The 15,982-nt window shown below is 30.2% G+C and overlaps 1 protein-coding gene across 3 annotated transcripts in view; it reads right to left on the reverse strand.

Annotated features, from left to right (window-relative positions):
* Positions 1-513: 513 nt before the first annotated feature.
* Positions 514-15,982, reverse strand: part of GRIK2 (glutamate ionotropic receptor kainate type subunit 2) — a 699,047-nt gene continuing 683,578 nt past the window's right edge. For 2 of the 3 annotated variants that reach the window (XM_015136997.3, XM_015136995.3), the window contains 2 exons: positions 15,041-15,291; positions 514-2,238 (listed from right to left, as the gene is read on the reverse strand). In XM_015136997.3, the coding sequence (XP_014992483.1) occupies positions 2,074-2,238; positions 15,041-15,291 (416 nt within the window). In that variant the 3' untranslated portion in view covers positions 514-2,073. Of the gene's footprint in view, positions 2,239-4,640; positions 4,773-15,040; positions 15,292-15,982 lie in introns of all 3 variants that reach the window. The other variant, XM_078001239.1, reaches the window with a different exon arrangement.

The raw sequence follows: 15,982 nt of genomic DNA on the forward strand, positions 1-15,982 counted from the left end.
TGCTTAGCAAAGTATATGTTACAATTTATCATTTTAAAAAGTTCCTATTGGTATGTGAACATCTATGCCACATCATAACTAAGAGTAATATTAGGCCTATCTCTTTCTCTGTTTTTTTTTTTGGTGAATTACATTGAATTATCAACGTGTAAGGAATTATTAAATAGGATATGAGTTCAACCTTAAATTTCAGTGATCACTGTATAGTCTTATACAACCTAATGTACAAAGTCAATATTCACTCATAGAAAAGGCAGTATCATGTCTGTCACCTCTAGAACTACTATTTGTCTTATTTTAACTGCTCTGAACTTAAGATTACTTTTTATATCCCAGTTCAGCATTTTCCAGATCTGAGTAGGTCCTCCCACAAGTGTTTTTCTTCTTGTCTTCAGGCAGTTGGGAAGTGGCCATCCTTGAGGACCTAGAAATGTTTAGGATGTGTGCTTCTCTTAATGTAAAGGGTGTATGGTGCATTCATTACACATACAAGAGAAAAATGATAGACAATGCTGAAAGTAAAATGAACATAATTTTAATGATTTTTTTTAATTTTGTGCATTGGATTCAAACAGCAAACTGTGTGCACTCAACAGTTATCACAATGTTGTCAAGAGGTCTGTGTCTTTTACCATTTTACACACAATTGTTCATTACAGTATGTTGTCAGCCTCGTGGAAACCAGGGGTGTGGCATGGTAAGCAGTGGTGGTAGTGCACCTAGCTTTTATATTATCTAACTTGAAAATATTTCTCTTCTATGATTCCTTTTCTCTTGATAAAAATAGTTTTCACCAAACGTTGGTGGTGCACACGCACTACCATTCATGCTTGACATCACACCCCTGACAGGAACACATGTTCTTGTTTTGTTGATAAAAAGTATTACAAAAATTTCCATACAAAAACTATTTTCATAGAAATCTTGCATTTCCACAAATAAACCTGAACATTTTTTGAAAAAAAACTGTTCAAGAATTTTGTTCATTTAACATTGTGACTGTATTGATAAATGCAGTCCATGTCCAAGTTCTCTCACAGATTTTTCTATAGATGACCAGTCCCCTTTCTCGTACCACTGAGATCTGCCCATGCTCCATCAAGTTCATTTACAGCAGGAACAGGGTTTGGATTGCTATGTCTGAATGTTAGAATGAAAGCTTTAGTCTTCCACACAGCCAATACTCAGCCCTTTTTACAACTTAAAGATTGCAAAACATTATCCTTTTAATTCAGAATCACTGAACCAACTGTTTTTATTATTACTATTATTATTATTATTTGGGATACGGAGGTTAGAGAAAAGGTGTTGGGGGAATAGAAAGGGATATGGTAGAGTTGCATGTTAAATCTTCTGCCTTAGGGAACTTAAGAAAAGCATTATTGCCTTAAAAATTGGCATTTCTATCTCAATCAGAGACACAGACTGTCAAAAAAAAAAAAAAAACAAAAAGGAAAAGAAAAAAAGGAAAATAAGTGATAAACATCTGCTTTATATTCCAACTGCCATGGGATTCAAATTTGTTTTGCATTACATTTTTTCACATCCTATAAACATATACTGTGTATTCAGACAATAATTATACTGAGTAGTTGGGGGCTAGTAGCATCATCACCTCTATGATCTGGGTGTTCAGAAGACTGTACTGTTCTGTAACACTACAGTTTTTGCTGATTCCAAATATTTGTATTCTTAGTGACACTTTGATTGGTTGCCCTGTTGGGCGTCGATATTCCATCTCCTGGCAACAGTTGAGCTTCAAAAGGAACCTGTAATTTCTCACTGGACTGCATTTGAAACCAGCCACAAAATGCTCATGTAACATTCACTCAGAAGAAGGGAGGAACCCATGATTAACAGTGTAACCCCGTGTAACTTGGTTGATCCATGATGCTTGTAAATCAAGTCTGATCATTGCAATTGCTTAGATCACAGAGTCTCTAGTTCATAGACACAGCGGCATGAGGTAACTCATTTTATTTTGCACAGGTTGCATATTTCCACAGGAAACATTCTCGCTAAATTGTTTGGAAAAAGACGACAGTTTGTGCTTGGGTGTTTGGCCTCCCAGCTTTATGCCATGGTTTCTTTACCTGGCAACCTTCTGTCGTTAAATGTGTGCATGTTGATAACTTCTTCTGTTTTCACAATAACTGGGGCCTGTGGCTTATGTTTTAACCGACGCTGGCACTTCAGGGACATCCTCAATTCTTCTACCATGGCACTACAGAAGGACCTCTACAGAAGAACACAGAAAAATTAAATATTACAAAAATACATAAACTGTAACTGTCCAAGATCAATATTAAAATCATTCTCAACAGACTTGTCACATAACATCCTTGAAGGTATGAAAATTTTCATTGTTAAAGTTATAACAAATTGTCACACTAAACACTCAACCCATGATAATTAAATATTCTATAAAAGTAGACTAAAGAAAATCTCTACCCGATACTGAAATGAACAACCAGCTAGTAATGTATATATTACACATATATTAAATAAAATGTTCTTATGACATTATATAAAATTGATTAGCATGAGATAGAAGTCTACTTTAAAATTTAAATACAATGACAATTGTATACAAGAAACCCATTCTTGATATAAAAAAATAGACAAATCGTACTACTTTTCAGATCACAACATGAGATATGCAAATGTTGTTTGAACATTGATTCTTCATTGTACATCTCAAAACAAAAATAGCACTCACACAGACATAAAATATGGAAAACAATTTCTGGCATTTCATTATGTCTTTTTTGTGATTATGCCTATAGAAACATTGACAGTGATTACAAACAAATATGACTTAATCATGAAATGACAAATTATAGCATGTTAGACACCTACAAATAAATATTAACGTTTTGTCATCATTAGCTTGATAACTGAGAGTTGATAATTTATCAAATGAGAAAAAATATGACCCTATGTTGTTTTTGTCTTAGTTCCCATCTCATTGGAAATAGATTTGCTAGAACCTCGGTTTATCTGGGGCTTATTGTTACAGATCCTCACAATTTATATTGTAGAGTCACACATATGAAACAAAATTTTGTTAGTCTCTCTCCCCACCTGATTGAGATACATGTGAAGACTTATTTGTGCATTAGCTGCTTTATTGATTATCCACTTAGACTATTTCTAAGAAACATAATGAAAATATTTAAGACCATATGTGTGTCATTTTCCGGTATATATTTACAGTTAGGCAGGAAGAAAAATTTCAAGAGCTCTATTCCACAGCACGGCCACTATAGTTAATAATAATATATTATTGAAAAGTGCTTAAAGAGTGAATAAGTGTTCTCACTACAAAAATAATAAATATGTGAGGTAATGAATTTGCCAATTAGACATATCTAACCATTTCACAATGTATATATGCATCAAAACATGTTGTATATGATACATGCAATTTTATATGTTAACTTACATTTAAAAAAAGTTTGCATAATAGTTTGTGCCAGCCAAAACACACTTTGAATTAATTAGTTATCTGTGTGTCAGAGAAAACTGATTCAGAGAGAGGGTGGATAACTTTCTACATTTCACACCTGAGATTCCAGCAACATATCCAGATATATCCAGTTTTATGATTTTGACACTGATCTATTACTTTCTCCGTCAATCTCTGGCTATATCCTAATTTTTCTTTGATAGTCTCCTTAAAGAGTTTCCTTAATGGTCTTCCTAATTCTACATCTATGCTTCTCTTCTGTAAAGGCTCACAATTCCAGGACAATCTATTTTTAAAATCTCAATTATTAATAGCATTTTCTCCTTTAGTAAACAAGTCAAACTAAAATCTATTTTTTTTTCCATCATAACTTCTCTGATCTAGCCTTCTTCCCCTTCCCCACTGCTTCCATCTCTCTCTCTCTCTTTCTCCTCACACTCCTTTTACTGGTGGGACTTCCATTAATATTTTCCCTTTGTTTCTCCTTGCTCTGGTACCCTGCTAAGTTCTTTCATCTTTCACATCATCCCAATTTTATCCCCTACCTCAGGACATGGCTCAAGTTTTAACTTAATTAGGGAGCCCTTTCCACTTGACCAGGCACATTATTTTGTTTTCACAACTTGATTTTGTTTTATCCTCTCAGTATTTTCCACTCATTATCCTGTTTTTCTGTCTGACCTGTCGGTGCTCTATGTATCTCTCTCCCTGAACTGTGTAGAGCAGAGATCAAGTTCTCATGGCACTGCTTGTACACACATAAGCTCTTTAAATGTTGATTGAATTAACAACCATAGCTACACAGGACTCTAATATTTTAATTCTTATTGCACAATGTTTCTAATTCAATTGCTTAAAAACATTTCAGGTTTAGAAGGCTAGTGAAAATATATTGCATACAATTAATTTTGCCCAATAAAATTAGGCAAAACTTTAGCATTTGTTTAATAACATCAAATTAATAAAAATATTAATATATTAGCACTTGTAATGGGTGATGATTAAATATGACTTGTGAATTCCCCATTGACTAGAGTCACTGCCATGCATTATGTATTATGTGTTAAATTATGCAGTTCTGCAATTCATGAATTATATTTCTATTAAAGGATTTATGTGGCACCTGACAGCCAGTATACGGAAACAGTGTTTCTCATTGCTTAATACCTACTATTAGGTGTACTTATTAAGAACATGATGATAATGATGATGAAGATGGTGATGATGACAACACTGTAGAAATGGAAACTGACTCCAAAATAGGGAGGAATATATAGTCTTGAGGTAACTTAGTCTTGGCTCTCTGTTGAAACATTTAACAGAAGAATTAATTAGATGACATAACACGGTCAAAACTTGATCCCCTTGACATTTAAAACTGTTATAGGACGTGAATAACATTGAATTGTTTGAAATAAGCCTTCATTTAAAACCAATAAATTTCCCAAATATTCAAAAAATTATGACACCTTCTTCTTGGCAATCTCAATTTTCAGGTATTTTGGTTACATTACTTTCAAAACAGAATAGAGAATAAATGTTAATTAATAATTTGCCTATAGTAAGGGAGTAGACTAAGCAACTAACTTTCTTAGGAAAAAATCTTACACATGTACATACAAGCTCAACTATGAAATGACTCAATATTATTTCTAGAAAGTTAAGAGGTAAACTCTGTATTTAGTATCCCATACTTCCTTCAGACTACAAATAAGAACATTTAAAACTATTTTAAGCAATTTTGTATGATATTAAGTTTATATTGCTGACTAATATAAAATATATATTGGAAAAAAAAGCCCATCCTAATCAATTTACCAGAATAGTATTATCTTTTATAATTTGAAATTGTTTTAAATAAATTATATTTACAAATTTTACAACTATCTCAAAATTGTAAACATGTAAATCATCATTGTCATCATAGACTTTATTTATCTTACAAAGTCATTAGAAAGTAAAAATTTAATCAAGCAATCTTTCATAAGTCAATCTATGGTCTCGATTACATAATGATAAAATACAAATTTTATTAATTTTCTCTTTGAATAAGGTGAATTTTGCCAGCTCTTTTGTTATTTATCAATGTAAGTTTACCTGAAAAATAGGTTTATTTAGGTTATTCAAAAAGTTACTGTGAGACAATAGGTTATTTTCTCATTTATAGAATAATTCTAACCCATTATAAAACTTGATAATCTTTAGATTTGAGCAAGATTTTACAATTAACATGGCAAGTTAAACAAATTTAATGATATCATAAGGAACTGTTCATTTATGGTTCTAGAGCAAATATACATTCTTTTCTTTATTTTTAGAGGTTTACAAGGCAAATTCCGTATCTTGATTTATATAAGTCTCTAAAGCTGAAACTACACAGCATTTTGTGAAATATAATTGTTTACCTGGGCTGTGCATTGCCCAAAACTTATCATGTCTAGCTTTTAAATAAAATTCTAGTGTATTATCATTAAATAGAGACAAATTGCCTTTTATACTTTATATAATGATTGAAATTTATTTTAAATCTTTTTATAGGACTATGAAATAAGTCTCAAAACCCAAGTACTAGGCAGTCATTTCCCTGGTTATACTAAAAAAAAAGAAGAAAGAAGAAAAGAAAAGCAGAAAGAAAGAAGAAAAAGAAAGAGAGAGAAAAGAGAGAGAGAGAAAGAAGAAAGAAGGAAAGAGCGAGAGAGAGAGAGAAAAAAGAAAGAGAGAGAGAAAGAAAGAAGGAAAGAAAGAAAGAAAAAGAAAAAGAAAGAAAGAAAAAGAAAGAAAGAGAAAGAAAGAAAGGAAGGAAGGAAGGAAGGAAGGAAGGAAGGAAGGAAGGAAGGAAGGAAGGAAGGAAGGAAGGAAGGAAGGAAGGGAGGGAGAGAGAAAGCAAGAAAGCAAGAAAAGAAGAGGAGGAGGAGGAGGAAAGCTGGAGGGAAGAAGAAAGAGAAAAACAACTATCTTGCTTTTTAAAATCACTCCTTAGGGGTGGAAAACCACACACTGTGTCATTAAGTAAGGTAAGTTCCTCAGGGTGAAAACAACAACAAAAATGTTTCTCCACGTTAATATAACAGACTACAAAAAGAAAAAGGAAAGGCACAAGGATACTAACCATTATTAAAAACCTCTTTTAGTAAGTTTCAAAAGATTACTAAACAGTGTCTGGATGGTATGGTGGCACTAACCAAATAGAAGATTCCTGAAAATGAAAATTTAAATCTTTGAGCTGTTAGCATGTATAATTGCATTTAAATTAGTAAAACTCTTAATAAAATTCATTATATTTAATGAGTCAATTTATATTTACACATCTCTAATTCTTGAAACAATGTAGATCTGTAAATCTTGATAGTATGAACTTGGCCATATTTACATTGCTTTTTTTATAGAGCTTTTTTATTTAAAGAGCTCTATTTTGTATTTTGAATGTAATAAGAAAATACATAAATAGTCCACAGGTAAATGTTTTCAAGAATATCATTGTTGATGTTACAGAATATTTATTCTAAATAGCTTAACTTCCTAATTAAAAGATATATTTTTATAATAAGATGATGTGACAGCATTTGGAGAAGCATAGATTTTTTTTATATTTGAAGTGTAGCTGAAATCATGCTCCACATTGATCATTGACATATGCAGCTTCATTGTAAAGTTAAAACCATTATGTTTAGCAATATATTTATTTTTGAAAAACACAATATCTGAAGAAAAATAATCAGCATGATTTAACTTTTATACTCATCGCTCTTTTTGAATATATGTATTCATTGATCAAGAAATATCACAAAATATGTTACTTTCAAGCCTGCATTTAGTATTTATTTTTAAGTAGGAAATCCTATTTTGTATATCTTGCTAGCTTAATTTTGATAGTATAAAATAACTAAATGATATCTTAGTATTCATTCAGAATGATTCCTAGCCATTTCTACATACAATTTCTACCTATCCTCTTTGGAGCCCTATCAAAATTTGAGCTACTCCTATCAATGGTATCTATGAGATACCATTGTACTTCAATGGTCTAATATATTCTTGTACATATCAACCAAATTTTATTTTGTGTTTGTCATTTAAATTATTTATTAACTAATTACGGATATACAATATATATTCTTAGACACTCTCTAATTAATTTCTGATTCTGTAGGCCATTTGCCCAAGAATGGCAGGTCATATGTAGTGGAAGCAAATCAGAACAGTCACTGTGATTAGTTGCAGAAAATTCCACCACCTTAGATAATAATAACTAAGATGGAATAAAATATTTATAGGATATAAGATGTAGTATTTTACATGATATTGGCGTGTTAAATAACAAAAATAAATGTCATTTAATGTGACCTATTGATTTTATTCTTGTGAATATAACTATTTTGATTGGCAGCCTTTTAAAAACATCAAACAGTTAATGCTATACATCAGAAGTGTGAATCGACCTAAGGCTATATGAATATAACAGTGAAGCAATGAAATATGGAAAATGACTGGTTAAATCATTCATGTTAAAAAATATATACAACCTTGTTCTTGATATTCAATTTTAGAGCAGCTATCTTTTTAAAATGTTTTGTTATTTACATAAGCTATTCAGCAGTCAAAGGAAACTTTATGTGTAGCATCTTTTATGATCCTATTGATTAATCACTGTAGTTTCACAGCTAGCAAAAATTAAAACTTAAAAAATCAAGTTACATATTGAACTAGATTCAGAGCTAAGACAGGAACTCTATTATCTTAACTTCCATCTATGAAAGCTTTCTCATATTAGCCTGCCTCATTAATGATTTCATTCTCAGCTGAGCTTTTTACCTGGACTTTATTCTTACTAAATGTTAGTTTTTTGAATACTAAATTATAAAGCAGACAGAAAAAAATTATGAGGGCAAAAGAAATACATATCTTTCTTAGTGAATTAAATTAGAAATCATGTTATGCTTTAGCCTGGATTATTTCACAATGATAAACATAATCAAATATTAAAATATTCTCAGAAACCTTTACTCTAACAGAAACAGTTACCTAATATCTTCATATTGTATTTTGCAAATACAATGAGACAGAGAAAAATTGAGGATCATTATACATTTTAAAATTTCCCCTATTTAAGCTAGTTAAAAAAAAAACATAAATAAGGTCTGACAAGAATCAACACAAATTTAATCAATATAGCTGGAAAATGCATTTTAAGAAAAAGTAATATTAATCATCACATTTTTGCTAGTAGTCATAATGATACTATTTTTTAAATAGTAGCATCCAAATAACTAATGCTTAATGGCTAGAAAACTTTCTTTTCATAAGGTGCAGCAGTTAAAATGTACCAGCTTTACAAATAATAATAATATTACTTTTAAAAGAGCTTCTTGTTATAAGCCAGTTATGTGCAAAGAAACCCTCTATGTATATTAACTATCTTAATTAATTCTTAAAACACTTTTATTATGGATTCATAACTTATTTGTTTATTCGTTGCTTCATTTATTTATTTAAAAAGAAGAATAGAGAGGCTAAGTAATTTTTATCTAAGGTTAAACAAAGTTATGTTTCCAAGTCTTTTTAATTCCAAAACTCATGCTTACTATCTAGGAAAGTAAATTATTAAGCTGCTTATGACCGAAACCCATAATCTGTTTATCTAATTCAACCTCCTAATCCATATATTTCCTTAGTGAAAACTCAAGGAGAAAGAAGAATAGTTAAATATTCTGCCTCCATTCTGTACAGCTTGATATGGTTGAAACACTTTTAGACTAGGCATCTTTGACCTTGGAAAACAACTTGACCCTTGAGATACTTATTATCCTCATCTGTACTATATAGATAATAATATTTACATGGCTCTTAGGGTAGTTTTGTATTCAAATGTAGTATTACACTTTAAAAACTAAAGTCATTATAAAAATAAGGTGGTATAATTAATAAGCTATAATTTTAATTAATAATAATTATTTATGGGGATACAAAGATAATGGGTTATCATAAACAAAAGACCTGAAAACCCTTTAGCTGATTTGGAAGTAGATCAGTAAGCAAAATGAAGATTGGCACCTCATTTCAAAGTACAGTATTTTATATTTGTATGTTGAGACATTTTAAAAATTCATTCGATTAATCATTATATAGGTCATTAATGGAAACTGAAAGACACTCAGTTCTCAAAGAAAGGCAGTGATAAAAAAAAACAATAAAAAATGGACATTTGCCCAAAGTTTATTTATACTTTTTAACTTCTAAAGATCAAGTTAAAAAATTAACACGTAAGGTCTGACAAGAATCAACACTTTAGTCAATATAGCTGTGAAATTATTTTAAGAAAAAAATATTATATATTTATGCTTTACAACTATAATTTTTTACACTGAAAATTTACTTAGAACTTTTAACTTCTGTAAAGTTAAATGCAGCTAAAATTTCTTACATCAAATGCAATTAATAAAAAATGTATAGCTATCTTATAGTTTCTAAATAGGCATTACTGGGCAAAACATAAATATTGACATGAAATTTTTACTTATAATTCATAGCACTGTTTGCATTCCTATACCTTACCCAAAAAGTATATTCTTGAAAAAGCATTGCTCCTGTTAGAACTAGTTATTTAAAATTTTAACAGCAGCTTATACGTAGGTATCTGTGAACAACCTATTTTCATTCTTCTGTTTCCATGAAACACAGAATTAGTTGACTTTGCTACGTGTTTTCCTTGTAAATAACCTTTCAAATAGGATCCCTAGTCTTGCGGGTTTAAACTAAACCCTCTGATTTTGTTCTCATCATCCCCCAGATTGAAATGTTTTGTTCATTTGTGCTTCTACTACTCTGATTTACAGCCATATTCCAAATGTGTTATTCATCTATACACTGAAGAATATTCTATGTGCCCTCAAAAAATATTTTTGAACTATCAGTGCACCATAAAAATATAATTATTTAGAGATTTTCTTAGGTAAAATTTGCCAGTGTTCTATAATAGAAACAACTATATTGACCAAAGTAGACTATGTCCTAAAAAACAATATCACATAGATTTAAAAAACATTTTAACCATTTTAAAGACAACAACAATGTGTGTTCAAGATGGGACCCTTAGTGCACAAATTCAGTTATCTGAGCAATAATATATATATTTATATTTCTGAGATATATTTACTTAGTTTACACTTAAAAAATAAGGAGTGCTTTTGGCTTCATCTTAAGATTTTTTTATGTCAGGAAACTCAATAATTTATATTCAAACAGTTCAATAAAAACAATTTGTATAAACAAATACATTTTCAAATACATGGGAAATATTATTTCTATATACAAAACACACATAAAGAGATCAAACTATAGAAGTTATACTATTGTTCTGGCTGAAAACCTAAAAAAAGAAAAATTATGTATGTCTGTTAAAAGCAGACATATTCAAATATTTAAGAAATGCATAATTTTAAACATTAATAATCCATGTTATAAAAGTTTAATAAAAATTAAAGTTATTATGGTATCTAATAATTCTTGCCTACAAAGCCAATATATTATAAATATTACCAGAGAAAACGAAATTCAGTATATTAAGCAGCTTGTTATAGCCAGAAGTAAGTCTTAGAGGAGGGAAACAAGGCCTTTCAACCAAATCCATACACCCAAAATGGGATAATTATCTCAGATATACAACAGTTTCTTGGATTGCTTTCTCAGTGAAACTTCAGTAGACATATCTTTAAAATCAAAGAAGATGTAAGGCAAAAAGAAAAATAATTATAAAATGCATGTGGTGATCAGTTACCTTTTCAGACACATTCAGATGAGAAAAGTTTTTAAGTATTTTAAAAGTTTGAATAAATAAAAAGCAATGTGTCCTTGATTCATTAACATATACTTCACAATTAAAACCATTTTTATAAAAATTATGATACACCATCTTGTGGTTATCTGAAAGGAATGCAATTTCCATTGTTAAAATGCTTTAAGGTCCACATATTTCAGCTTTATTTTCTGTTTTTATTTTTAACTTGCCCTCATTTAAAAGTGTGAAACATTTGCCTCTTAATCTTAATTATCCAACAACTTACAAGAAAGGCTATCATTATCAAGAGCTATTTGTTTTCACTAGTATTTATAATATGTAATATAAAAGGCATTTTATTTTCACCTATAAATTAATATAATTTTATCACTGTTATTAAAAGTAAGACAATATGGAAAGATATTCATTATTTATAAATTTTATTCACAAAGTTCACATTCAACTAAGTTTCATATATATCTGACATATCTGACAAACTGTTTAGTCACCAATACATTCGTGCTTTCCTTCAATGGGCAAAACACAATTCACTGTATATTTATTTATCAATAAATATTTATTGAGTAAATAATTGATCTCACAAGTGTTTACCTTATTATTGAAATATAAGAAATCTAGGCTAAAGACACAATTTTGATAAGTAAAAGTAAACTGAATTTCTCTATGTTCTCAAACATATGATAAAATCTAGGACTATCTTATGACTAATTTTAATAAATTAAGTAACTTGTTAAACAGCCATATAGACCATATAGACCAACCTAAATTTTCTTAAGAAAAATGAAGAACTGAGCCCCAAGAACCTAATTTATCAGAATAAATAAAATGAATCATTTCCATTAAATTCATGATTATTTATCGTTTTGAATATATAGAAAAATAATGTTTCTTTATGATACTTTTTAAAAAAAAGTTACTGCAATCAACTTCATTCTTAATTTAAATGATAGGTAGATAGGTAGGTAGGTAAACAGAGAAATAGGTAGGTAGGTAGATAGATATTATGCCACCAGGCACTATTTGAGGCCTTGGAGATACAAACAAAAAATACTAGGTCTTTGTCCTAAAGGCAAGAAGAATTTAATATGTGAAAAGGCACCCACACTCAGAAACCAGCAAATGTGAATACAATACTGTCAACAGGATAATGGAGATGTGCTTAGGGGTTCACAGAGTGAAGATATCTAGACCTAATGCTGGAAATGGTTTGACATGGGCAAAATACCTTCCCAGCTTTCTCAAAAGGAGATACATGTTTTTAGATTATGACAGTACCTGAAATAAACTAAGTAAAAAGATGAGATACATGAGTCACATTTTTTTTCATTGCAGTAGGAAATGAAAACCTACTTCCACTTCTTAGAAACAAGCTATGCTCTGTGCCCAAACCCATTATATCTTTTGATTAGGGAAAGCTTTCTGGACAAGTTAATGTTTCATTTTAAATGCCTAATATAAAATGTTTGTGAGAGTTTGCAAGGTAGAATAATAGACAAGAATTGCTCCAGTCAAAAGGAAGAGTATAATCTTGGGAAATTGAGAGTTAAAATGTGATGTGGCTGTAGTAAAGGTGCAAATTGGAAAGGAACAAAACATAAAGCTACAGCAGTGGACAGGGACAGCTGTGAAAGGGTCTCATCTGCTAACTTAAGGAATTTGGATTTTATTGTGGCAGCTATGTAGAGACAGTGTGCAAAGCATTGCGGAGTGACTATAATGCTCATGTAATATCTACTCAGTTATTTCTTTCTAGTGCAATGTTAATGCCTCATTGTTTCCATTTGAAAAGGTACATTAATTTTATTTTTCTAATTTTTAGAGGGTCATATAGATCCACAGAATGTCGAGATCTGGATAATATCTGAAAAATTCAACTAAACTTGTTCACAATAACAATGAAGCACATTACATTACAAAATTAAATCCTCATATCCTTTGTTTTTGTTTTAACCAAATACTTGTAAAACAAAATTGCACTAGAGATACATCAATGATAAATCAGCCTAGATAAATCAAATGAACGGGACACATAGAGGTAAGTACAGTAGAATACCACATATCATCAAGAGACTAATTTGTTTTAATACTGAGCTATAACTTGAAAATTATTACATATGGATTATTTGAGGTTCCAAGTAGAAAACACGTATTTCTTCTATGATTTTCATTCTTATATAGAACATTAATGCATTAAATATCACACTTATTGACAAATTATAATGAAAATGGTAATTAATGAGTTAATATTTATTCTTTGGTTAGCTCTAGATTTAGTTTCAAAATTCATTGTAAAATGACACTATAAAAATGAGTATTACATAAAAAGTGTACTTAGACACACAAATGCAACCAATATTTGAGTTAGCCAAGCCAGCAGAAATAACAACCTGAATGTTCTGTGAAAACAAATCATGTTATTTTCTGAATTCTTCAAACATTTTAATTGGTTATTTTAGTCATAGACAAAATGGGATTATAAAAATATACATTTATGATAACATTCCTCAGTGTCAAGTACTGTAATCAGGCAAAAATATAGAAATACTGTATCCAAAATTCTGATTCCAGGAAGGATAAATATGATGTAAGTTATTAGAGACAAAGGAGCATTTTTATTTTAAAAAATATTTCTAAAGGTACAAACACTTCAATGAATATTAGAAAAAATATTTACCTGGTATTCCTGTATGGCATCATTTTCAAGATACCACTTTTCTGCTCTTTTTATTTACCAATACAAGTTCATAAACCTCTTAAATATTAAAGATTGTAGCATCTCACTCTGCCACAGTGATTAAAGTTAAGTCTAAATTATTGTGAGTTTTATCAAAAACAAAAGAGATGTTTACATACTAAAGATTAAATAATGTACTAGAAGGCTTTAAACTGTTGGTTTCATCATATCCAGAGCAATAAATCTCCATACAAACAGTATCATGTAGCATCTGAAAGAGTTATTTTCCTAGTCTTCCTCGTATTTACAGAAATGAGAAAATTATAGCACTAGAAATACAGAATCTGAATGAGGTGACCAACTTTTCAAGGATAATACAAAAAACATTTTACAAATGACTGCATTAAAATGCAAAATATAGCAATAGACTCAATATTTTTGAAGTTTATACATATTTTTAGAAGGACTCTGGTACAAAAAACCAAAGAATTGATTAAGAATACTATTAAATGGCAAAAAGAAACTATAATATTTTCACACACTCATTAATGTAGAAAATTACCTATAATTTCACCAATGAAAGTTAACATCTTTCTTAACTAGAAATGTATTGGACTAAAGCTATTCAGATAAAAACTTACTCTTTAACTTGAAACTGTTAACCCATATTGTATATAAAACCTCATTTTTAATCTGCAGAGTATTTTTTCTTTCATATTACAGTGTCCAATTTTTACTCACTTAATTAACTGTATCTCATCACTAACCTCATCACTAAACTGTATCTCAAACTAAACTCAAGCAACAGAAGTTTTTTTAAGTCTGTAATAAGAGTAGAAACAGCTATTTTTCCTGAAGCTGACTATAATTAATTATATTACAATTAAATAAAAAATCCTAAAGGTGACTATGAGTCTTTTTGTGAAATATACTATATTTCACAAAATAAAATATTTTGTTACATAATGAATGACATAAGACAATTTAGAGCAATAGTTCTAAGCATTATCATTAGTTGGCAACATAAAAACACTTCTGGTTTGTGTTTTAATATAACAACAAAAATTGTTTTAAATTTAAACTGTAAACAAGTAACATTTACCTTTTCCAACTGAGCGTTTTTTTTGGATTTGTATAAAAATTCTCCCACTGCCACAAAAACTGAAAGCACCAAGCCGGCTGCCAGAACAATGAAGATGCCACCAATATTCTGAACCCCCAGGGCACTGGCCTCTTTGCTCTCCTCTTCTGGGCAACCATTGCCCCTCCACCATTTCTCCTTCATCATATGCAGCTTGCCTTCCTCTTGCAGCTGAAGAATTGCTATGGTAATTTTGTCTCGATATGGAGAACCTAAGAAAGGAGAGGTTATGTTAAGTATTTCAAGGAATCCAAAATTTCATAATTAAAGGTTAGCAAGATGAGAGGAGGGCAGAGATTTTTCAAAATGCTTCAAAGTGTGCCAGTGTTTTTTTCAGAAGACAAAAACAACTGGAAAAAAAGACATAGACATTTAACAAGATCATTACAGTGGACAGCCTTGCTAGATAATGAGGAATTAAATGCATTTTGTTTTAAGAAACAATATGTCTCCTAAAAGGTGGACTCAGTTTACAGCACTGTAAAATAGTAAGAAAGGATCCACAAAGGAAAAGGGATAGAGTGCAAAGATGTTTCATTCATATCTACAATTTATTCTACACTGAAACCAGAGCACTGATAAAACAGCTATCTCTATTTTCAGACCAGAAAAGTTGTGGAAAAAGGTGTTTCCCAAGATTAAATGCAGTAATTAAAGGGAGTAATTACTAATAAGCTGTATTCAATGGTACCTTTTACTTAGATGATCATGAGCAGTCACTAGTATCTGTTATGTGATGTGCATAATAGAAGTCATGGGTTGCATGGACTTAGATAATTTAAAAATCATTATGGCAATTTAATTTATAAATCAAGGAGTACACAGCCTGATACTGTAAAAATTTGGGGCGTTGTTTCTTTATCAGTTTATTTTTTCAGAGACAATGTTTTGTTTTGTTTTGTT

Source organism: Macaca mulatta, chromosome 4 (assembly GCF_049350105.2).
Source record: "Macaca mulatta isolate MMU2019108-1 chromosome 4, T2T-MMU8v2.0, whole genome shotgun sequence".
NCBI classification, from domain to species: domain Eukaryota; kingdom Metazoa; phylum Chordata; class Mammalia; order Primates; family Cercopithecidae; genus Macaca; species Macaca mulatta.